Source organism: Eublepharis macularius, chromosome 13 (genome assembly GCF_028583425.1).
Source record: "Eublepharis macularius isolate TG4126 chromosome 13, MPM_Emac_v1.0, whole genome shotgun sequence".
NCBI lineage: Eukaryota > Metazoa > Chordata > Lepidosauria > Squamata > Eublepharidae > Eublepharis > Eublepharis macularius.
In genome coordinates, this window is record NC_072802.1 from 45,298,212 (window position 1) to 45,323,060 (window position 24,849).

Here is a 24,849-nt window from a genome sequence, read left to right on the forward strand (position 1 = left end):
TTACTTATTCATTAGCGTCTTCAAAGAGCGTGTGAAAGTGCTCATGACTGTGGCCACTGACTGCCGAGTTAGCTGATCGGCAGCCTGCTCCCGGTGACCCGCCGTTCGGGCTGTTGACTCCTCAGCTGCCCTAAGCAGGAAAGTGTAGTTCCGCACCACCTCCTCAACTTTGGTCAGCAGTGCCTGACGCTGAGTCTCTGAGCGCACCACATACACCAGACGCACAAACGTCTCAATCAAGCTGCCTAGTACTTGGAAGCTACTTGTGATGGCCAAGAGCATGCGTGTCGGGCTCTTGTCAACCGCGGCTACTCTGCGGCAAGATGCCCTGAACTCCTTGAACTTCAAGGCCAGCTCCTGCTTGTGCTCGATCAACTGTGAGAGGTAGGGCTTGCCCTCCCGGACTTCGGGGTTCACAACACACTGCCTCAGGATGGTCAGCAGCTCACTAGTGTCCAGCTGCACAGCCAGGAACCCATCAGGCAAGGCATAAGTGCGGCCTCGCAGGGCGTGGATCTTGGCCAGGCTGCCCTCAAAGGTGGAGGTCCGCAGGTCTATCTCTTGGGTCTGGTTGTCAGGACTGCTGCAGGCAGTAGCATCCAGAACCTGAAGGGTCCTGCTGACAACTGGAACAGCCTGATTGTCAAGTTTCATGCCAGGAAGAATCTGCATAGGGATGGAATAGGACAACTCGTCCTTCTCACTCCCATCGTCAGCCATGTCACACTTCCTGTAGTAGAAACAGTACCGAATGGAGCAGCATTTCTCCCCCTCCATGTCTTCCTCTGGCAGCTCAGCATGGCTTGGGTACAAGTCCTCTTGGAGAGAGAAAACCGTGGGGTCTTTCTGGCTCTTTTTTTCCTGTGCAATCTGGACATAGGAGGGCTCTGCCCCCACTGCCAGGGTCTCCTGGGCTTTGCTCTTCAAGGCAGGTGCCTGGACAGCAGCTCGGCTTTCCTTCTGGGAGCAGTTCTGCTGGGCTGGATAAATGCTCTGGTAGACATCAGAGGTGAGAGATGTTTCATCTGTCTTGTCAATTTCACTAACACTGTAGCGGCGCATAAGCTTCTTGTAGTGTGGGGCTCCCATGCACTCTCCGCGAGAGGCACATGTGGTCAAGCACGACAAGCTGTTCTCAGGATCAGACCGGCAGTCTCTAGACTCTAGGCTTGTAGATCGTAGCCGGCTGCCCTTCAGAGGGCTTTTGATGCTGGTGCCTTTCACCACTTCAGCCTGCTTCTGAGCTTTTTCCCTGCCTCGTCTTTCCAGTTCTGGTGCAGTTAACTGGCTGGGCTGAGGCCTTCCTGCTCTGCTAATCCGCTTACAGTCACAGCTCCTCCTCTGTTCCCTGGACATCCCAGGGACCTTCTGCACAGGACTGCTCTTTAGTTGGCAACCACAGCGCCCAGATGCTGAAGGGAGCAGATACTCCAGTGGTGGGGGGTCGCCTTTAGTCTTTGGCTTGAGTAGCTCTTCCAAGAACTCCAGTTCATATTGCTTCACTTTCTGTAGCTGGGCCTGCCGCTCATCTGTCTCTTTTTTGAGCCGGGTAGGAAAAGTAGCAGAAAAGAGTTTCCTTAACCGGAATGGGGCCTTGGGGACTCTGGGTTTGGCTGGGATGTCAGCATCTTGTTGGGTTATCTCCAAGACCTCGGGCTTTTTGGAAGGTGCAGATCTTATTGCCAGGTCCTCAGCCCTGTTTCCCGACTGGACTTGCCCTGTGGGATCCTCGCTGGAGCTCCTGAAAATGCTGCTTGCAGCAGCAGGGGTCCTCAGGCTGCTTGCTTCTGCTTTGAGAGTTTTTGCACAGGTTTCCTGCTGTCCTCTCTCCCCTTGGCCTATAGGAGCAGTCTGTTTCTGGGAGGCTGGGCTAGCAGACTGTCCCCCAGCCTTTTGTAGGGGCTCATCATTCCCTGACTTTTCTGCAGATCCTTGGCTGATTTTGGGCTGGCTGCTCTTGGAGGCATGCCTCTCTCCAGGTGCCGGTGAGCGATGGAGAACATCCACTTTACCACCTTGGCATCCTCTGGGCCTTGGAGAGGCCTCTTCTTGCTGCTTCTGGGGGCATTTGTAAGAAGAATCACTGATTAACTGACTTGCTTGATGTTTCAAATGCTTGGTGCTGGCTTGCTGCCTGCAGCTGTGGCTCCCATTGGGAGTCTTGTGTTCATTTGGAGGATCTAGTGAGGTGGCTGCTGCTGCTTGAGCAGGCAAGGATTTGTGGCTTACCACTTGCTGCAGAGCAGCTGAAATGATAGCAGGAGGAACTCCACTTCTGGCATCCAGGATCAACTTGGGGCTCAGTCGGACCTCCTTGGGTATCTTGTCCTGCAGCTCTTGCACCGGTTCACCACTCAGGGAAGTAGCAGTGGCATGCAGCGATACCTCAAAAGCTGCTTTGTGGGGACTGGGGCCCTTACCCTCCAAGCTGGATGTCGGCGCACCTTTGCTCTTTGGCTCACTGAGCTGCTGGGAGAGCAGAGGCTGAACAGCCAAGGCATAGTTTCTCCCCAGCTGGGGAGGATCCTGCTTGTTCCTGCTGCATGGAGGCTTAGAGTTTTGGTTTGAAATCGCTGGCTTTGGAGAAGAGCTCGATTCCTGGTGGCAGAGGGGATAAGGCGAAGCGAGGACGGCTTGTGCAGCACAGCCTTGAATGCGGAATGGAAGGTCCTTCCTATTGAGAAGGTTCTCCTTGTTGATATGCTGGGCCAAGAAGTAGGCGGCATTCTGGTGCTGCTTCATGGCTGAGACCATCTCCGAGACATCGGTGATCTCCGAGGAGTTGGTTTCGTGGCCGGAGTCCAGCGATGACTCAGGGGTGATGGCAGCCAGAACAATCAGGCCTGGAGAAACACAAACCAAATATCAGAGTTAGGGATTTGCTCGAGGACAGCCCTGTTAGGAAGCAGGTGGTGTGGCAGGAAGAGAGCAATAGGCTGGGTAGATCAAAAGTGCAGCGTCTGCCACCACTTAAAAGAGAGTCCACCTACAGGCAGTGGGTTCATACATTTTAGGATGTGGCACTATCTCAGAAAATGATTTCCCTGGTCCTAGCCCAGAGGAGTGAGTGGTGTGCCCTGTTGGTAGGCGAGAAGAGGGTTGGACTAAAATAGGTTCTGTGTTTTCTACTCATTGCTGGACACCTAATGTGGAGGTGAGGAGTGTGATGTGTTCTACACTGCAATCTTCCCCTTGCTGCCTGTCCATCCAAACTTCCACTAGAGGTATATAGGGAACAGTGGGGGCAGCCATTCTTCACACTGATAGCCAAAAAATATTTCACACTATCGACTGTGCTCACGCCTCCAACCAGCTAAACTATGCTGCAGGCTTGTTTAACCAAGGAAGTAGCTCTGCTGGAGAGTACAGCCAGGGGAACAGGGCAGCATCCGTCAGCAGCTGAGGAGACTTGGCCGCAGCAGCGTTGATGCAAAACACACGAAGTTGAACAAACAAATTTGTTTTCTCTCTTCCTTCATTTGACTACCAGTTCAGAACTGCATAAAATCATCAGAACTGCCACAATTTGGCTTAGAATTGTACATTTTACACAGAACTGCGCATTACGAGAAAGCCCCGCTGCTTAACTGTTTTGGAAGACAAGGCTACTATGATTAGTCCTGACCACAAAGCTCATGTACTAGTCACATCTCATGGTTGCTTTTGAAACATTCAGAGACATCAGTGCAGCCACAACTTAGTGGCAAAACATATGCTTTGTGTGAAGAAGCTTCCTGGTCCAACCTCAGCATCTCTGCAGTTCAAAAGATCCCAGCCAGCTTGGCTGGGAAAGAAGTATATTTTTGTGCAGGGGGAGCTGCTTCCTGCCAGAGTAGACAAATCTGAGGTTGATGAACCAAAGGCCTGATTTAGTACAAAAAAGCTTTAAGTTGGGAGGGGCTGTGGCTCAGTGGCTGAGCACATGCTTTGTAAGCAGTGTGTCTTAAGTTTGATCCCCAACATTTCCAGATAAAGGATTTCAGGCAGTAAGTGTTGAGAAAGACTTCTCTGCCTGAGACCTTGGTGAAACATTGACCGTCAGTGTCTGTGTCTCACCCGTAGTAGGGTAGGCTAAGGTGAATCAAGGCAGCTTCATAGATACACACTGATAACCTTCTTATCCTTTGACCCTGCTCCCTCATCTGGACTTCTGCATTCCCTACTGAAAACGGCTCTAACAGTTGCTATAACCTTGTCCTGCAAACGAAGTCCAGAGCAGGGTTACCTGCTGTTTGTTGCGGCTGAGGGTGTGGGCCGTCCTCTGAGGCAGCCAAAGCCTCCAGTGCCTGCAGGGTGGAGACCAGGGCATCATCCAGGTCCTGGGCATGGTCTCTAACCGTCCTTGTTTGCACACTGTCTATAAGAGTGACAGGAATCTCATCATAGAGGATTCCACAGAGATGGCGGCCTTGCTCCTGGCCCTGCGCTGCTGCCCGGCGCTTGGAGTCATCTTCGTCGGAGCTGTTGTCCCGGAAGCCGGGAGGCGGAGCAGCAATGGCAGGGAGCAGGGAGGTGGTCTCATCCTCTTCCTCATCACTCCCTGGAGGGGGAAGGGACATTAAATCCACCATGTTATCACGGGAGTTGCCAGGATTGCCGCCTTTGCGAGAGGGCAGCCTACCCTTGACTTTGGCTTTGCAAGAGTCACAGTAAAAGTGCACAGAGTTACTCTGCCCGTGACTGTCCATGGTGTAGGCTCTGGCCCGGTTGGTCCAGCGCTCCCGGTCCAGGCCATCCGGGTCATAGTTGTGAGCGGCCCCATTGCAGTCTTGCCCAGAGCTTTTGGGCGTGGGATCAGATTTGGTCCGGGGCCGAGACTCCTCAAAGAAGATCAGGTTTTCATTGATGTCCGTCCGGCTCTTGTGCTCCTTTCTCTGCTCTCGCATGTGCAGGTAGCAAAAGCTGACGAGCTCCGAGTCCGAGGCCATGGGAGCTCGAGGGGGGCATTCCCCAGGGCTGGAGACAGTGCCACCCAGGAACCCGCTCTCTTTCTTTCCCATTTGCCCCGCTGCAGCAGACCGGTGGGCGGTGGGTGCATAATCTAAATGAAAATAACAAATAGACTATTAGAAGTCTGTCTCGTAGTACACCTTGTTCCAATATATGCTAAAGCTGAGTGGTGCTGCTAAAAGAATTTGCTCTTGAAGCAGCTTGGTTAGCTGATCTGCATTGTGCAGAACACTTCCAAAATGGAAACCTTTTCCACAACCAGCCAGGCATGCACCGTCAGGACACTGAGAACATGCCACCCACATAGATGTCATGGGGCCTAGAGCCTCTCGAGGGGTGGCCACACACCCCTGAGCCAGGTGGGGCCCGCAACACTTGCCACATCGGCCGCTCAGCCAGCCGCGGTCCCAGAGGCACCAGCAAGCCGGCCCAGCCCCAGGATCAGATGTGCTACCCCTTCACTGCCCTTGGCAGAACTGGTGTGGGCGGGGCCAGTGTCACTCACCACGCAGGGCTGAGGGCAAGAAGCCTGGAGGGGGCTGGCCAGCCCCACCCTGCAGAAGCAGCCCAACTGGGCCAGAGGAGGGCAGGGGCAGGAGGAAGGGAGGCTCCATGACCCCTGGTTGGGTGGGATGACCCCAATAGGGCAGAAAGGGGAGTGCCAGCGTCAGAGCTTGGGGAGAGGGGTGGGGACCAACCAGGATGGCCCCTATAAGGCCAGCTTACAGGAGGGGCCGGGGAGGAGTTTGTGGCAAGGGCAGAGGGAGAGAAAGAGTGAACCTAGTAGCCAGTGCCATACTTGGGGGAAAGAGGGTGTGAGGGTGCTATAAACTTCTCTCCTCCCGCAGTCAGGCCTCTCCTGTGACAACAGTGGAAGGTGGGGCCAGTCTGGGGGGCACACCTCCCCCAGGCTCTGACCCTCCCATTGCGGAGCCTGACAATAGTAGGATGCCAAAAAAAACCCCAGCATGTCAGGAAGCAAAGTTCTAGCCTCACTTGCTCCCTGATCTGCTAGCTTTCCAGATCGGAATGAAGAAGCATCCAATTACGCATGCACCCACCTGTGACAGTATGGCCAGGCACAGGATGACCTTAACAAGAACTCATCCTTGCAGAGGGGTTAATCCACATGCAGCCTGGATATTTAGAACCTGCTTAGCAGCAGAAGGGGGAACCAGAGATTCATCTGGTCAGTTCTGTCCCTATGAATATTAATGTTGGTACAGATCACATGGCCGGCACAAAACAGGCCATCTCCTCTTTCACCTCCGACATGCCCGTTGACAAGCCAAGCCCAACAGATTCCCTGCAGAATCTATAAATAAGCTGTTAAAGGTCCTTGAAAGAACAAGGGGGCTTTCCTGGGGAAACTGCACTAACTCAAAGCCACAGCAAACAGTAACCAACAGTGAGGCTCTGCAAAATTGCAAGGAGACCTGGATGGTCACCGTCTTAGTGCACAACACGCAGGGCCTCCTATCTTGATGGCATTGTGCCCACAGTTCATCATCCTCCCCGCCTCCTCAGCCCACCTATACCCATGTGCCTCTGCCCATGGATATATAACATACCTACCACCTTCACTCCACACATCTGATGATGTGGCCCTTGCCTAGGAAGGCTCAGGTTACAATAAACCAATCAGCTGCTGAGGTGCTGCGGTACTTGTGTTTGGGTGGCTACACACTCAAGCGGCTACTCTTCTGAAATCAGACTCAATCCATTATATTCACAGAGAAAAAATAATTCTAGTATCCTATTGCCCATGGGTGAGTTGACCTCTCAATCATCAATCTGAAAGCACGCATGCCGATACGGGCCCAGGTGCAGAAATGCATCACTATCTTGGATCCCAATCAGAAAACAAAGTTGAGATCTCACTATAGCACTCAGCGTGAGATAAAATCTTCACTCATGGGACAAAATGTGGTAGGTGGTTACAGTACAGAAACTGACTTGATTGCTCGCACACAGAAGTTTTGTTCCGGATCAGCATCCCAATTGGAAGGTGCGCCTTTTTGAAAATCACACCCATACTGGTACCATTTTTCCTTGCTTCTATTCCCTGTTGCAACAATATTGCACCCTGTCCCCGGTTCTTTTTATTTTAAAAAATCAGCCATTGCTAGAATGCAATTGCATCATTACAATCTAGCAACAAAAAGAGCTAGAGAATTACTCTTTTTTTAAAAAGAAAGAAATTCAACAAGCGGTTGGGTCATGACAATAGATCGTTATATTATTGCACTGCAGTGATCTATGAATTGCTGATTTTTTTGAATTGCTAATTTTTTTTAAAGCCCTCCAAAGGCTTTCAGCAGTGGTGGTGAGGAAGGATGGCAGCCACAGGGGGGCAAGGCAAGGAAAGTGCAGGGGAAACTGCTGTAATGATGCTGTATTGCTACTGCAAGAATCATCCCCCTATAGAAACAGCCATGATACGACACACAAACCCAGCACATTTCACTGTGCCTGTTTGCAAGTTTTAGAATTTGGAAAGCAAAATACATGTAGTGATCTCCATCTTGGCCAGATTCAACTTGCCCCTTTGAAAGGATTCTTTATAAGAAGAAGCACTTCTGTAGTGTTTTGAAATATAAATCCTAAATACCCTTGGCTGGTGTGACTGAGTTTTGCAAGGGGCCAGACCAAGATGGAACTACTCAGGGCCACTTCACATAGGACTGTTGCTAATGGTTCCTCGTGTGGGGCCAGAATGGCAAAAGCCCCCTGCTATGAGCGGCTGCAAAGACCACCTTACTAATGCCAAGCTCTCGGAGGCTTCCATCCCTCAGTCGCTCCCACCCTTCTCCTCCCTTGGGCTCAGCCTCAATCCAGCTACCATGCTGGGCTCAGGAAGTGGAAAGAGGAGATCCCTTCTCTGCCTTAGCTGGAGTGTATTGAAGCACTGCACCCCAGCGGGCAGGGAGTTGTGAAAAATAGAGAGGAAGGGAGGGGTCTCAGCCCTTGATAGCAGGGAGAAGATGCCAGCTGGGTGGGAGGGGGGTCCCATCCAAGCAGTTAGCCCTGAGTAGTTGGGGCACAAATAGCAGAGCTTGAAACATACCTGCCTTGATCATTTGAGGTGGAGGTGGCTGGCTGGTGGGCCGGGAGAAGATCATCCTCTTGGAGTCCACCAGGAGGCGACAATAGCCAGCAATGAGGCAGGCAAAGTTGGTGGCCTCTGGCCATTCCATCAGCAGCACCAGCGGCTGGGAAGAGGAGGAAAAGCCATTAAAGGGGAGCTCAGCAAACCAGGAAGGCAGATGGGCAGGGCAAGGATGCAAGAATCAGCCTCCTGCTGCAGGGAGAAAATTCAGCCTGAGTTTGTTGTGTGGGTGTTGAGTGTCATGGAGCCCTATTTGGAGATGGTTGTTTGTGAGTGTTATTCGTGATGAACGGCGTCGTTTCCTCCCATGCGCTGAAGGCTGTATCTTCCCCGGCTTTACAAACTCCAATGCAGAGGCGTTCCTTGAGTCATCAAGGCTTTTGATGCAGAAAATGCCAGGGAGACTACCTCTCTCCTTACTTGGAAATGGCTAGCAGTAGAGGAAAAAACATTCAGGTTTGGAGCAGACAGACACCCAAAAGGCAGGAGGGAATGCTACACCTGAGTGTCATGGGAAGGTGGGTGGACCAAGGTACAGACAGAAGAAAGCTTTGTAAAGTTGTATTTTGCCCAACAGAAAGCACAATCTAAACCGTTCTTTTCCTAGGGTTTGGAATATTTAAAATGTGCTTCATTTTGCTTCCTTTGGAGCCCAAAGTACTTCATAGTGATAAGGAAATGGCTGCACTTGCAGCCCTCATAGCTGTTCTTGACCTTGGGCATCCTCTCTCAGTGTCCTGGGGCTGTTCTGCATGCATTTCCCCTTCAATTCATACCCTGCTTTCTCTTGGGACCACAGATGGCTCTTGGTCTCAGGGCCAAACTACAGAAACTACATCTCACTGTGGAGATCCATTATCAGAGCACCCAATGTGCAAGCTAGCCCTTTAGAAAGCAGCAACTTGGATCAGGTCTAATGAAAGGGGGAGGTGGAGGGTAACTTTTTCTTCTGCTTCCTTTCCTTAACCGAAATCACCTTCCCAGCTGCTATTAGCCCCAGTAAAGAAAACACGGGGGAGGGAGGGGGAAGAGAGGGAACAGGGGGCATCCAGGGGACAGTTTTGATCCAGGAGAGGGAGCTGGGGGAGAAGGTGTTAAGGTCTTCCTCAAATCTGGGGCTCCCTGATACTTTTATCAGAAATCCCTAACAGTGTAAAGTGTACATAGACCCTCAAATACTTGTACCAAGATAATGGTGTGTGCCAGTTTGATGGGTGTCTAAATTAGATCAAGTACATTGGAGGATAGTCAAGAGTCCAGTAGCACCTTTAAGACTAACCAACTTTTTTGTAGCATAAGCTTTTGAGAACCACAGCAACTACAGACTAACACAGCTAACTCCTCTGGACCTACATTGGAGGAAGCTCTGAGACATCTCTATGGGACAGCAAAACAGCTGTGGGAACCACATCTGCAGCGGAGAGAATGATTTAGGCACATTTTGCTTTTAACTGGGAACTACCAAAAAGCAGATTAACAGTGCCATTCATAGCACAGTTATACCCTTTTAAGTCCATTGATGGCAATGGATTTTGAGACCTCGTTGCTGGGCTTTGTTAGGAAAACAGCTAATAGGTGTGGGCTCACTTAATTAGTAAACAGCCAAAATCTGCTTTGTTTGGGGGACTCTGAAAGCCGGAGGCTTTAACATTGATTCATATGGCTGGCTTATACAAGGGAAAGGAGATACACTGCACCAAACTTCATTGGCAAAATGCAGCTCATTTTCAGGCAGAGGGAAAACAGCTGGACTGCAGGAAAAACATAGGTTTAATCTGAGACTTTAATCAAAGTTTCATTCTAGAAATGCTTAAGACTGCTCTGTAGAGTGGTTACCAGCTACATTGTCCAGCACCTTCTGCTTTTGTTCAAAGCATTCCTGCATCTTTTGCATTCTTGTTTGTGGTGTCAAAATCAGGGACCTGCTTTATTGTTCCTTAATCATCAAAGGAAGCAGCTCTTGGTCCTTGAGAAGCAGCTGCCCCAGTCTGGCTTATATCTTGACTTCTTGCTCCTTCGAGTCACAGCCTGGGAGACCAGGATTTTTTTTGCTTTTATTCCACTTCAACCTCTGTGCTGCCCAGAAGATTTCCAGTCTCTGCAGTGTGTTTTTCAGTCAGCTGTGCATGCAAGTTGTTCCAGCAAGAGTCTGTAGATGGCAGGAGGTGCCTGACTCCACTAGCCCTTCATCATGTGCATAGATACTCAGCTTGAATCACAGAAGGAAGTCATGCTTGCTCGCTTCCTCTGTTCATCCGCACTGAAGGCATAAGCTAGAGAAAGAGTGTGCGCTACCTCTAGTCTAGATAACTTTGTAGAAGGGCAAAAGCAAATCAGACTAATGAGATCATACCAGCTTAATGCTCAATCATTTGGTTCAGCTATTGCCACTAGGAAAGTTTGCTCAGCACACAGGGCTGGGCCTGCCAGACATATCACCATCTCCATAAAAAAGGGCTAGCTGTTCAAAGGGAAGTTCTCTCATCACGGCCAGACTGTGCATCACTTTGGTTACTACTCCACACTTCTGCCCTCTGGCCTGTTGTACAAAGGCTGGGCATTCATGTCAACATAGAATAAAGTCATTCTGCATCTTTCTGTTTATTATACAGGAGACCGAACATGTTGCTATAGAAAGAGAAGGATTCTTCTTTCTCAAAGGTCTTTTAGGGCCTTTTAGATGTTTTCTTCTGCAGGGAGGTGACCTTATAAAGGCATCACAGAATGCCTCACCCAGAATATCTCTGTCTCTGCTCAGGACAGTCCTCTGGGTGATCAAATTGCAAGGGTGTGTATGTTTGTGGGGCTGTATCACAGTGGGCCCTCACAAGTGAGATACCGTATTGATAAGGGGGTGCTAACTTTCAAACTGGACCCTATAGCTGTCCTGTTCATACCAGTCTGATCTGCAGCAATTATCGGATGATGTTATTTAGCTCCATGTTGTGAAATGCTTCAATGAACCATTTGTACATATTAAACCTCTATTGAGGAGACAGGACATCCCCCCCCCCCGCTAGTTGGCAACCTTAGCTGCATAGTGCAGATGGTGGTATGAAAAATCCCTCCCAACTAAGAGGGAAGGGCTGTGCTTACAAGAGGACCAGTGTGTTTCTCCCGGCATCCCACAGTGTGTTGGCCCAGCCAGTCAACTCTAGGCTGCTGCCTTCTTCTGCCAGGGGCAGTGGTCCTTTCTCTTGCCCAAGCTGGGCCAGACCACAGCATTTTGCTGCCTTGAGTGCATGCTTGGGTGACTTGAAATGTGGTCCAGGATCCCTTGAAATGTCACAGAGCCTTGGGTCAAGTATTCCTGCCCAAGCAATTGCACAGGTGGCCTTCAGTCCAGAACAGTTTTTCCCTTGGCAGACATCTGATTAGCTGAGTGGGGGAAGCATGGGCTCACAAGGAGACCAACTGTGCCTGTTTGATTGCTGTCAGGGCATGTAAGGTTGCAATCAAGCTAGGGCTGGTCCTGAAATCAGCTTCTAGGTACGGATGCCGCCAGGGATTCTTTGCAATGCAAGTCTTCTTGACCTCTGCTAAGTGCTGGGAGGCAGGAACTCAATGATCATGATGGTTTTGGACTGAATTTGCAACTAGCACGTTGCTAGGCACTTTGCTGCTTCATCTTGGCTCCTTGCTCTCAGGGGAGGCTCTTGTCTTTGTGGCTCAGCGGGAGAGTGCCTGCTTTGCATGCAGAACACCCTAAGTTCAGTCCCAGGCATCTTCCAGTTTAAAGGGCTGGGAGAGGCTTTGGTCTGACAAGCTGTACAGAGCCACTGTGGGTTGGGGTGTCAGTGGTGCTGGGCTGCATGATGTAACCTGACTCAGTACAGGGCAGTATCACTGGGGCTGGGTAACAGGTGGTGTGTAGGAACAGTGTATGTTCCTGCCAAGAGGAGATGAACATGCAGCGGGGATGGAAACCTGAGCCAATTACAAAGCCTCTTCAGGTAAAATTATGTGCTTTCAATTCAGTTTTAATTACAGGCAACTGGAATGTTAGGAGGTTGTGTCTACTGGGGACTATGGATCAATTTACTCAGGAACGCAGCAAGACAGGAAAAGAAATGTCAGCTTTGAAAAAGAGGAATTTGCTTTGATTTCCAAATAAAAAACCTGCATGCACCAAGCAGTGGATCCACCTGCCCTGTTTCCAGGGCAGCTATGACTCTAGAATTTGCTGGACTGATCAAGCAGGACCAACCCGACCATCCCCTTGTGGTCAGACAATTTCCCTTTTCTGTGCTGCAAAAACGTTGCCACAACTCCCCGCAGTTAGCAATACAGTGGAAACTTAAAAGGAGAGCCTGACATCAGTGCAGCACAAAATGGGAGTTGGCAAAGGGCAGAGTGAGCATCATTGCCTAGTCTTGAGAAGGTTCCAAAGAGGTATATTTGTCAGCTGCTGTTTAGGCATCCAAGAAGCATTTGAAAATGGGCCCAAATGCCCAGCCCAGAAGGCAGGTTTCATATCCAGGCAAATATGGCAATGTTCTAGTAGCTCTGCAGTATGTGAATCTGGGCGGGGGGCACTCCTGGGAGGAGAGGAGTCGGGCATCCTCCGGCTTGACATTCACAAGTATCTCTCATATGTCCTCCCCACTGTTACTAATCTGCCAGGCTCTTGCCAGTCTTGAAGAGCAACCGAGATAGGGCTCCTGATTCCCCAAGGCCTCAAAGAATGCCTGGGAAAGGTGAGTGGCTAATGGCTTTGAATCACAAGGCACTGAAGTTGCATCCCACAGCTTTAGCTGGAGCCACAGGAGCTGCTAGCACAATGGAATAATTGCAGCGAGCAGGTTAACATTTTGAAGGACTGCAGTGACTATTTCCTTCCCTTCTCAGTCTCTTTGCGCTCTCTGGGGCTGAAAAGAATCAATTGACAGCAGGGAGGGGGGCTCCTTTGGAGCAATTGATGCTTAAGGGCAAATCATTGGAGGGGCCAGGGAGCCCTCTGCAGTGGAAGCTCTTCAGCCTATCCCCAAATCTGTACTCACAGTCCCCTCCCTCCCACTGCACAGTGCTGTGTTTTCCTTGGGTTCTCTACAATTCACACCTTGCCTCCAAGACTTTTGCAAGTAAAGCTCCCAATTAACCTTGTCCAGGAGCTTTTATACCACTTGTGCAACAGGTAGCCCCATGAACCTCTTCTGCCCCCACCCCAGAGAGATTGGAGTGGCCCAGACAGGGATCGTTTTCTGTCTCTTCTCACTGCATTCACCTGCCAGTGCCTCCAGAGAGAAGATTTCATGGGTGCCTCTCTTCTGGGGCAGACGCCTATTTATGGCCTCCCTTGGGACCTTTGACTTTGACTCTGTCCCACACTGGACAACCACTGTGGTGTAGTGGTTAGAGTGTCTGTGGCAGCTGGCGGGGACCAGGTTCATCTCTCCACTAAGACACAAAGCTCACTGTATGATCATGGGCCAGCTTGCCATGGTCTCTCAGCCAAGCCCTGGTTCACAGAGTTGCGAGGATAAGAATGGAGAACAGGAGAACCACTTTAACCTGCTTAGAAGGAGGGTGGGATTTTTTAAACAGCGTGCACCCAAACTGACCTCCTAGTTCTTCTTTTACACCTCATTTCCCACTAATTTGTGATTTTGGCCTGAGGACCACCAGGCTTTTCCCTAAGACCCCAGCCCTGCATTTCCTGCCCCTTCTCAGAGTTCAAGTCTCTCAAGCCTCAGCCTTCCCATTGGACTGCGCTTTCTTTCCAAACTTACTGATCCATGCAGACTCCTTGAATGTCAGTTAGCCTTTCCCCCTGTTTCAAGAGGCTTCTCCTTTTGGCACTGCCATGACAAGGCAAGAGGCATGGGAGCTGCACCTACCTTGGCATCCAGGATGCTCGTTTCCACCCGTGCCACGCCCTGGTTTTCTCGAAATAGCTGGACCTTGCTGACCTTGCTGAACTCGGACAGCACAGTAGTGAGGTTGGTCTTCAGGTCAATCACATGACTGATGCCGTGGCGGGGTCCCACAAGAAGCGTGGTGGCTGGCTGCTTCTCATCCTGAACAGGGACCAAGGTCAGCCAGGGAGGAGGAGGGAGAGAGGTTGTCAGAACCTGGCTGGCCTGCGAGGGCTGCTGCAGTATCCTTTCCCTCCCTCCTTCCACTGAGCCGGGCCCACAGCCAAACATTCTGAGCACGGCTGGCTGGGTTCCACCCCGGGTGTAAACTGGGCAGAAGGTCACTGCACCAGAGACTGCCTCTGTGTAGGAGAGGAAACTATGAGTGGCATGGAGAACATGCCCAGAACAAAGCCAACAAGCAGCTTTGATCCTACTGCTACAGTGCTTGCAAACGCTCCTTTTCACTTAAGGTACCAAGGCATTGGCAAAAGATGTAGGAAATATTCAGGATGGATCTTGTGCACACTGAAAATCTAGCACGTGATCCTATCCCAGAAAGTCAGACAAGGAGAGCAAAGTGGCAGCTGGATGACACGAAAGAGGAATGGAACAGAGAAGTATCCATATGGTCTCTAAAAGCAAAGGCTGCTATTAGGTCTGACATGGCCTAACTACATATTATGTTTTTTTCCCTGCAATTCCTCTGTGGCTCCATGCAATTTGTGTATTCTTGCAAGTTCCCTGCTGAGGACTCAATTTCCAGGTGCACAGGGTCTAATTTGAGTTGGGGCTGTGGTACATAAAGAGAAGAGTCTTCAGCCCCCGTACCTTAAGCCTGCCTCCCCAGCACTCTGCTCCTGACCCAAAATACCCCAAAGGGGCTGCTATTTGCTCCATTGGGGGTCCATTTATACTGTTGAGGTACACACTGATCTCCCCAACATGGCAGATTTCCTCAATATGGGGGAAGGAGGCATAAGCATCCTCCTCCTTACATGCCGCAGTCCCCATCCACACACTTGTCTCACACACTTGTCCCCATCCACACACTTGTCCCACACACTTGTCCCAATGAGGAACTTGCAAATGTGGACCCAAGGACTGGGTATCATGCAGGGAGGCCCTGAAGATGGCCACAGATCATGTGCTGAGCTAAAGATGAATGAATGGATGAGTGAAGGGGAATGATGAGAACAGGGGAAAGGTGGTCATTTCCCCATTGGGAGCCTAGGGGCAGGCCAGGGGTCCTTGCTCCATCCCAAAGGGGCTGGTTTTGCATGCAGCCTGCAGAAACATTCCTAATTACTGAAGTCAGCCCATGCCTGCAATCACAGAGAGTCATATCACGAAAGGGCGGGGGGAGACCAGGAAATCAAGCAAACGGATATGCAGATGAAGGGATTAAGCATCCCCAGTCATATTTTGGAGGTATGGCTGATGGTTGATGGGTGACACTTACGACAAATGAAAGCAGAACCTTCCGAGGATGGATATGGACCATGAGAGCAGAAGCTTCCCTGGATCAACCTTGGCATCACCCTGTGGTTGACACAATGGGACTGTGTGGATGAAATGGAGGAAATATGGGACTATACTCTGTGTGGGTTTGTATAAAATTCAGTAGATCTTGTAGAAATTCAGTCGTGAGGTAAGGAATCAGCTCATGCTACATATAATGTGACCATATCATTCTGCAATACTATAACCACTTCAGCATTGAATGAAACCGTCTGGCATCGGCGCAGAGGTGCATTCACCAAGCTCCACCCATCCTCTTAATGACTGGCCTCTGCAAAGGGAGTCAAGAAGGTCTCGCATGTGGCATGTGTACGTACTAATACGGAGATCAGGATTTCAGTTCTTCAGCGGAAAGCCTACCTAGGCCGTCGTCACACGGGCGTTTATTCCGTCAAATTTCCATTATGTGGCGCTATTGTTCCTATCGGTGCTATGATGCAATCTTTTGTCAAATACCGTCTCCTCCCGCTTCAAGTTGTTCACACCGTAGCGCTCTGTGCCGTCATTTTGAACGGGCACAGAAAAAACTCCTCCCCCCTTTTTAAAAATTTTTTTCCGCTTTATTGCGTTATAACGACATTACATCGTTATAACCAAACGTTAGCCCAACCCCAAAAGAGCAGGATAGGTTGGCCAAGTTTTCCCGCCCTGGAAGCAGCTTGAACATTGGCTAAGATTGTTTTTCTTCCTAATTTGAACGGATAAATATACTCTTGTTCTGAGAAAAGCCCCTGTCTGACGTGATCCCCATCGCCGAAGACTCAACCATGGCTCCACCGAGTGAACTTGTAGTTCTGGTGGCCCAACTGGTTGTTTTGATGGTTCAGAGCACGTTCACTCTGTGCCATGCACACCTGCGATCCCTCCGTCGGAGGCAAAGGGCAGCGGAAAGACTTTTTTGGTCTATGCTGCTCGAGCAGCATAGAAAGAACACTCTTTCATTGCTTTGTATTTTTATAATATTATGACGTTATAGCGATATAAGGACTTTTTTTTTTTAAAAAAAAAGGAGCTCGCTGCAGGATAGCGCGAAAGGGCGTCTGGGATAACGGGTCAAGATAAGAAAGGGAAAATTCCGTCATTATGGGATAGAAATCGATGCCGGATGGTCACACGGAAGCAGATTATAGCGCGAAAATTGAGACCAGAGGAGAAATCTCAGACTCGCAACAGTGCCAGAATAAGGTGGGAATTTTGCGGTAGATTGCGCAATTTTCGCGCTAATTTTAAGCCCGTGTGACGACGGCCCTAGAGTGGCAAGATTACCAACCCAAAAATGTATTTATTTTAAATTAGTGACGCTCCTGCTCCAGAACAGTTTGTGCGGGATTCCAAGGAGAATTCCCATTCAGCCATTGACCAGGTTCAGACCTACTCGGCTTCAGAGAGAGAAATGCATCCTATACCTTTGAGACCATTCTCTGAGCCCTTGTGAAAGGATGGGGGTTCTTGATGGCGCTGTCATGAAAGGGTACGAACCCCACCCCGGAGCTTTGAATGCAAGAAAAGGAAGACAGGCTGGCCAGACCTAGTCCAAGCAGAGCCCAATTCATGTCCTTCAGAAACATGGCTTTGGGTTCCTGTTTGCTTATCATGACCCCACACTACAGTTACCGTACCATTCCCACCGTGTTGAAGAGGACGCCTGCGAAGGTCGGCAGCTCATTTAGGATACGCAAGTACTGGAGCTTTGCTTGGGTGGTGGAGACCTGCGGAAATGCATCACATCCCTGTCAGCAAGTGTGTAAAGACCTCCAAGGTATTCCCTATACCTTAGCAAAACTTCCCTTGACACATGGCAGAAGCAAGAGCCTCCCTTTTCAGGAGCTCAGCGGAGCACAAGTTTCTCACTGCAGAGCACTTAGGGGATTTCAAACACAGGCTCCATTTAGCTGTGACCCTGCACTATAACACAGAGATTGTAGTTCCACACTGTTCCCTAGGCTATGGTAGACAGGCAGACCTGTCCAGTCCTGGCCAGGTTGGTTTTACAGGCACATCCCAAAGATGTAAATAAAGGCCCCTGTAATTCAGATTGCACAATTTGGGGCAAAATACAGCTTCCCATTAAACAAAATCCAAGAAAAACGATCACAGTATTCTCTAAAATTATATTAAGACAGCTGTTATACAAAATCCATCTGTGAAAAAAAATAGCTTCCAAACTTTGATTCTGCAGTACTTATATATATATACAATTTACTTATACATGAACTCATACATGTACAATGCAATTTAACACAAAGCTCTCTTGGGTGGATTTCAGTTCATTCATTTACATTAAGTATTACAAGATAGGTATGAAATCGCACAAAACTCCCAGATAACAGCATCTTCCTGGCGCGATTTCGCGCAAGAAGACGCTGCCTTCCGGGTCTTTCATGCAATGTTCTGCAGGCAGGTAAGACATGTGGAAATGGCCTCTGTTTGTATGGAAGACAGAAAGAAGAGAGCTGCCACAGAAAGGGAGGAGGGACCCAGAGTGTGACTTAAGAAGATTTGGTTTGTGAAGGACTTCATCTTCCTTCCTCAATATGTCAGTGGGGAAAACAATTTTCTTGCAATTTGCTAGAGGTGGAGTTGTATTTTTACCAGACTCAGGGATGACTCCCTGTAATTCCAGAGCATCTCTGGTCTAGCTGCCACTCTGGGACCACATTTGTTTAAGGTGGGTAGCCTTGTTGGTCTGTGTAGAAGAGCAAGATTCGGGTCCAGTAACACTTTAAAGACCAAGGGTCACGTGTGATTCCTTTTGTCTCCTTCCTTTTTAAACAAGATGGTGTCCCTCACTATAACCAAGGAAACCAAAAGCACTTTCAAAGCCTAGTTGGCTCCTGGCCTCCAGAGAGTGCGCCCCCCCCCCCCAATCTCCTTGCCTTGGTGCCACACGGCGGCTGGTTCTGGTGGGCCTTCAGCTGCTGGGAGAGAGCTTTCCGAAGGCTCTTGTCTTTGATGCCCTGCAGCAGTGAGGGAGGCAGAAATGGTTCCAGGCCCCATTCCTTCCTGAAAGTGGGAAAAAGGAAACTATTAAATAAATGGTGGAGACATAAATCCTCTCATTTTTCAGTCTGCAACCATAGGGGGGAGAAGATTTGGGCAAGCAGGAGAAGCTGCTCCTGAAGGGGGTGCCCCTCCAGAGTCACTAGAGGGGCAAAAAGATACCAGCTATGATCTGGGGAGGCACAAAGAGAACCAAACTGCACAAGTGTCAGAGTGCAGAGAAGGGCCAGAAGCAAGCAGCACAAGGTACACACACACAGTCAGGAGATGACATTCCGTCTCTCAAGCTACAGTATTTGGTCCTATTAAAAGGGTTTGCTATTTTTCACAAAACAAAATGCTTAAAAATACCATAATTATACTCTTTCAATATTTGGCCCATAAAATATATGTTTTAGATCATATGAGGAACGTAAGTGTAACAAAAATATGCTAATGTTACAGGAAGCTGCTGTAGCCAAGCAATTAAAACAATAGCCTGCAATCTGGGAGGTCCAGGGTCTAAATCTCTTCTCTACCATGACTTCACCAAGAAGACGTAGGCAAGCCACTATCAGCCTCAGCAGCTACACTTGCAACAAGGAGATGATAATAGTGGCCTACCTCATAGGACTGTCATAAGGATTGGAACAAAGATAATCTTGTCAAGCATTCTGAAAAGTACTCTACTAATGCAATTTTTTCATATTATGATTTAGCTAAACATTCAACTGCATTGCAACATATATTCCAGCTGTGTTAAGTCTGCAGCAGCAAAATAAAACCAGGAGGCCATTGGGCACTAGACTTCTGTTTTAATATTGCAACACACAGCCAGATGCCACTCCCAGAGTTTGGATACAGTCAAGTCTAGATATAGCCAAAAGAGTGGAGGCCAAAAAGCACTTTCTGAGCATCTCTTGTAAGATGCTTGCCAGGAGGTGGGTGAGAAGGGGCTGGAAAGGTTGGAGGCTGCAGGTGGAAGAGGGGGCATCATTGCTCAGGGAATCTGGCAGAGCTGTGTCCCAGTCCCTCCAAGCCCAGATGCTGGCTCAATGGTCTTTGCATCCACTCCCTCCATACCGGTCATTTCTCAGTCAAAATGGCCTCCTTTGGGCCTAGCTGCTCTCAACCATGAGCACAGCAGGAGGGAGGATTGACTAGTGCCACACGGGACCCCAAAACTGTCCAGATATGCAGAGGAAGAGTACACAGAGGCAGCAGGAAGACTCACTCAACGTTTTTGAGGGACACTTTCTGACTTGGCCGTGTGGCAGAGACAGTGATGTAAATGTGAAGGGCTGTCAGGCCGAGCAGCATCTCTGGCTTGGGCTCCATCCCAAAGCGCTCACGGATCACATCATTGCGGCTCTGCAAGGAGGGGGAGGAAAGAGGAGACAGTTCACATCAGGCTCCTTGCTGCACTCAGGAATGCTTCAGCTGAGCAGCCCGCCTCCCCCCACCATTCCACGCTGCATTGCTCTGGAAGTCACGTGCCCAGACCCACTGCAGAGTGGGCAGCATCAGACTGGCTGGCTTCTCCGTCTACCATCTGCCACCGTGAAGCTCCAGCCAACCATGGCTCCATCTGACATCTTCATTACCAGCCTCCTGCCCTCCGCCATCCTCGGTACAGGAGAGGGGGCTGCTTAACTGTGGCACCAGACAGGGAGGTACTCTGCCTGACAGGCTGCCAGTGAAGGGGAAGGAGGCAGAACGTGGAATTGACCCAACACATGAAATGGCCCAAGTGGGTGAGGAGAGGATTTCACACTCCACACCTTTGGCACGAGAAGGCTCCCAAGGAGCTTCCAAATTTGTACCCCAAAAATAGAAATCAAGCAATACAAATACGAGAGGCCTCCAAAAATAACCCAGCAATAAAACATGGTCAAGGAGCAAATCATAAAATTGGGAAACCCCCAAACACAGCAGCATCAAAATGCCGGGAAAAGTCAACGTTAAAATCATTTCATTGGGAGACAGGAGAATCAAAGACTCAGCAAAAGGGAGACAGAGGAAAACGTGGCACCTTTTCCTGCAAGGTTAGACGCTAGGGACCCTGGGAGGCCCCTTCTGGCCGGCTGCCCATCCTTTTGGCTCTCCCCTTTTACCTGAATGTACAAGTACTCAAATGCTGCCGGATCTCGACGCAGCAGTTCGACTGGATCTTTGGGAAAGAAGCTCACACGGAACAGGCATCTCATCCCCTGATAGTGGGTCCTCTGCACCACCTGGAAAGGAGTAGGTGTGGGTGAGGCAGGGTAGGGCAAGCCTCTGGCTCCTCCTTCTGCTTCATGCAGAGTGCGAGAACACACAGTTCCCACAATAGGTCAGTAACAGCCCCCTCTACCCCGATGGGCTTCACTCTGACAATAAGAAATAAGGGGGGCATTGGGGAGCCAGTCACTCATGGTTTCAGACTCTCCTAAGTATTAAAAAATGTATACCTTACACTGATGGTCCCCACCTTTATTCCATGGAGCTTGGAATAATGTCTCCCATCCAAGGTACCAGGTTAAAAAAATTACACCCACGAACATGTAGGCTCTGACTGTCAGTGCCAGCGTTCAGTCATGGGCCCCTTCCACCTCACTGGCTTTGCTCTCTTAATCTTCCCTCCTTTAGTTAAAGCCCTAAGGGCAGTTTTATTTCCCCCTCCCTGAAAGCACATTCAAACTCAAGAAGAACAGAGTCCATCAGAAAGGATCTGGTGCATGACAGACACATTAGACAAGGAGTTTTTTGCAGCTTCCCTGACAGACACATTAGGCATGAGAGTTTTTTGCAGTTTGCCCAAGCATGGTCTCAGGGACTCCATCATGCATAGAAGCCATTCGGTTCCACTTGATTTTCTTAGCAAAACTCAAGGCATGTAGGGAGAAAAGACCTAACAATCCATCCGAGGACAACTAGGATGACTCTGATTGATGGCCAAGCCACAAGGAGAACCTCCCCACAGTGCTCCAATGTCCATTCACGGTGACCTCCACCCCTCCGGATACTCCAACTCTTCCAGTTTTATTAACACCACCAGAGATGTCTCCCAAATCTTTGACGAATCATCTCAGTGTTCTTTGGCAGGAGCCACAAGAGTTAAGCCATTCCAAACCTGTTTCAAGCAGGTTTAAAAGGTCATCTAGACATGCCCCTAAACCTGGGGCAGGGAGAGGAAAGGCCACTGCTGCTTACGTGGGCAAGGGGCTGCTTGTCCTGGAGGAGAAGGAACTTGTGGCTCTGCTCTGGGCTGGCATACTCCAGGACAAGGGCGAAATGCTCAATGTGCCTCAGGGACAGCCGGTCCTGCAGGGTCACCATCACATCCTAGCAGGAGAGAGCAGGTTGAAAAGGTTGTGGGAAGGGAGCCTAGATGCTGGAGTAGGAAGCCAGAGCTTGCTACAAGATGGCACAGGGGGACTGCAGCCCTCCCCTCCCCTTTTTGATTTGGGAACAGCAAGGACATCATGCCTCCTGGGTACAACTCAACTGGAGTACGGAGGGGCTTGGGAACATATTCCCCAAGAACTACTATGGGGGCTTGCAGGTTCAAGAACCACACAGTGGCTCTCAAGAGCCCAGCAACATTCTGATGCTGTGCCTGAACTAGGAGCAAGCAGTCCATTCAGAAAGTCCAATCCTGATCCCATTAAATTCAAAGGCAGCCTGTTGGTCAGGAAAAGCAGCCCGCTTTCTGAGCCACTGGGATGCAGACAATGAATTTGGGAGGGGAAAGACAACAGACTGTTGCAGGCAAAACTTTCCAGGTCCTAAGTGGGATGCAGAAGGCCTTTGCGAGGTAGGCAGGCAGGCAGGCAGGCAGGCTGGGCTTCCCTCCCTCCCTCCCTCTCTCGGCATCCCCCCTACCTTGACGGTGGTTCGGCCATCAAATGTGAAAGATTTGATTTGCCCATTCTCAAGGAAAACCTTCAGCACATTAGGAATAAGGAGAAGTGCTTCCTTCTTCAGCATCTCCTGGGAGAGGAACAGGTACCATCCCCATCAGTCCAGAAGCAGCAGCACGGCACAGTGTGGTAAATAAAGAGAGATGCAAGCAAGGAGGACAAAAAGAAAAAGAGCCTGTCAGTTGCTCTGTGCTGGTTCTGGCATCTTCAGCTAAAAGGGACAAAGGAGCAGGTGATATGAAAGACCTCTGCACTCGAGGGCCCGGGGAACCGCTGCCAGCCCCAGGAGACTATACTGACCTCACTAGATTAGTGGCCGGACTCATTTTAAGGCAAACTTCAAGCGTTCATGTGTGAGATTTGCTGGGTTGTGAGGAAGGGCCTCGCCGTTCACCAAAAGGTACTACGTTGTTCTACCATGAAGCAGCCTGGCAGCAGATCAGCACAATTCTTTCATAGCTTCCTTCTCCATTGGACTTGGGGCATTCTTATCCCCAGTATGGGACGGAGACCAGACCATCCACAATCCTCCCAGTCCCCTTCCCCACACTGTTCCACTCTCTTCCTGACCCTCTGAGATTCCTGCATTTCATCTCACTTGAAGACAGAGCCCCAATCCTTCCACCCGCTTGCTGCTGGCCGACCACCCAGGATTCACGCACCGAAATCCAGCACCCAATAAGCAATATCAGGCGAAGAAAGCTTTTTATTTAGCAAGTGATGTTTGAATCAGATAATCACTTTCACTGATTTGGTTTAAAAATAGAACTTGCTGCAAGCTTCTTGTGATTCACTTTGGCCACGCTGCTTAATAACATCTTTATGCAATTAAGAGATAATGTTATTGGGATAGAATAGTATTGCAGGATAACTGTCTCTGTTCGCTGTGGGAGCCTGTGGAGGCTCAAGCCAAGCCATGCACAGCTGCAGCACGGAGGCTGCCTTCCATCCTAGTAGAGTCTTTCTGGCTGCAAGCCCTACATGCGCCTGGAGACTGGGGGTCTCAGACAGAGCAACAACCCAAGGAAGGCACAGCTGTGCTCTCTCCCTTCCTCCCAACTGGAAGCTGTCAAAAGAGAGAGGTGGACCTTCTGATTAATCAAGAGGCGTGTCTCACTGGGTATCTTGCTCCATGTGCCAGGTGGGGACACAGCATGCTGTCAAAATGGATTTGACCTTGCAAGAAAACAGGGACCTCAGGACCCTCCTGAACTTTCACAGGCAACCCAGACACAGCCTGTGCAAGGTGGATAGCTGATGGATAATTGGAGCTGGAAGAGGAACGGCTAGGCCTTATTGTGCTTCCTGTTCTCCCTGTCAGTGTACAGGCATGCTTACCCCTCCAGTCCTTGACCTTCCCCCATGAACTTCTGCTCTCCCCAAAGTACTGACAGCAAGCAAAGACGACATGCGAAATCATGACAACCTCTCATGGCTCCACCTGTGCTGCTGCCTGGAGACCTCAAATCTAGGGTCTCTTGATGGAGATTGTACATTTTGTTGCCATGCTCCAGCTGAACCTTCCCAAACTGCTTTGGCATTTCTTACCCCTAGAAGTCAATGATCTCTTTAGCAGATTGGCCCCTCCGCAGTGAAGCCTAGCCAGGAGCCAGGAGAAAGGGGAAACCTTCCCAGATCCCACCATCCTTTCAGCCTTCACTTTTGGAGCCACCCCAGGGGACACTGGATTCCACTGAGCCTGGTGCCTAGACAGTTTGTACTTTGTCCCATGAGTCTTGGCAGATACAGGGATGAGGCAAACAAAAGGACCCTAGAAGCACAGCACCTCTCTGGCTAGATCTTCCAGGAAACTCCACCTGATCTCTTCATTTAGGATCAACTGAGATCTTTTCATCCAGATCCAAGAAAGACATACATTCTGCAGAAACCAACCAAGCCCCCTTTCCCCCCAAAAGGAGCGAAGGGACTTCACAAGCCCTTGCCTCTTGCTCAGACACAGCGAGCTACTCTCTCTCTCAATCCCCAGGGATGTGTGGATCAGAACACCTCCTAAAGAGCAATGAACAGAAAGGGATTTCCCCTCACCTCTGATTCAGATTGTTATCCTGACCACCCTAGAGCTCTGAAGCCGCACCGTTCTGTCTCCAGCAAGAGCCCATTCTGAAGAGCCTCTCATTTGGCCCCGTGCGCACAAACTTGCCAAGGACTGTCACAGGTACGGGCAGGACAACAGCAGAGATGTCTGGGAATGCTGTGGGTGTTGTGCCCACAAAAGTGTACAGGGAAGAGAACTTACTGGATCAGTCTCACCAATGGTGACTTGCTCTGAAAAGCGGACCTTCACTGGATTGGACCTCAGCTTCGCCTTCTTGGCTGCGCTGATGAATGCTGATTTTGGAGACTGGAAAGAGAACGTGGAGTCACATTACCTCCCTGGCAGAGAGCATCACCACTGCTCGTTCACAAGCCTCAAAGGAGGCTTGGGTCAGTGAGCCTGCCTAGCTGGAAGGGGGGGGGGTGACAAGGCATCGGGTGGCATCCAAGGGGAGTGCCTGCAATCAGGCCCCAGGTG

The 24,849-nt window shown here is 50.0% G+C and overlaps 1 protein-coding gene across 1 annotated transcript in view; it reads right to left on the bottom strand.

Moving 5' to 3' along the window:
• Positions 1–24,849, bottom strand: part of FRMPD3 (FERM and PDZ domain containing 3) — a 48,356-nt gene continuing 23,507 nt past the window's right edge. Inside the window, exons 6-16 of the mRNA XM_054996821.1 lie at positions 24,574–24,678; positions 22,279–22,386; positions 21,607–21,738; positions 20,529–20,648; positions 19,649–19,785; positions 18,312–18,438; positions 17,055–17,144; positions 13,897–14,076; positions 8,018–8,162; positions 4,226–5,041; positions 1–2,843 (exon numbers count right to left, since the gene is read on the bottom strand). Of these exons, the coding sequence (XP_054852796.1) occupies positions 1–2,843; positions 4,226–5,041; positions 8,018–8,162; positions 13,897–14,076; positions 17,055–17,144; positions 18,312–18,438; positions 19,649–19,785; positions 20,529–20,648; positions 21,607–21,738; positions 22,279–22,386; positions 24,574–24,678 (4,803 nt within the window). The remainder of the gene's footprint in view (positions 2,844–4,225; positions 5,042–8,017; positions 8,163–13,896; positions 14,077–17,054; positions 17,145–18,311; positions 18,439–19,648; positions 19,786–20,528; positions 20,649–21,606; positions 21,739–22,278; positions 22,387–24,573; positions 24,679–24,849) is intronic.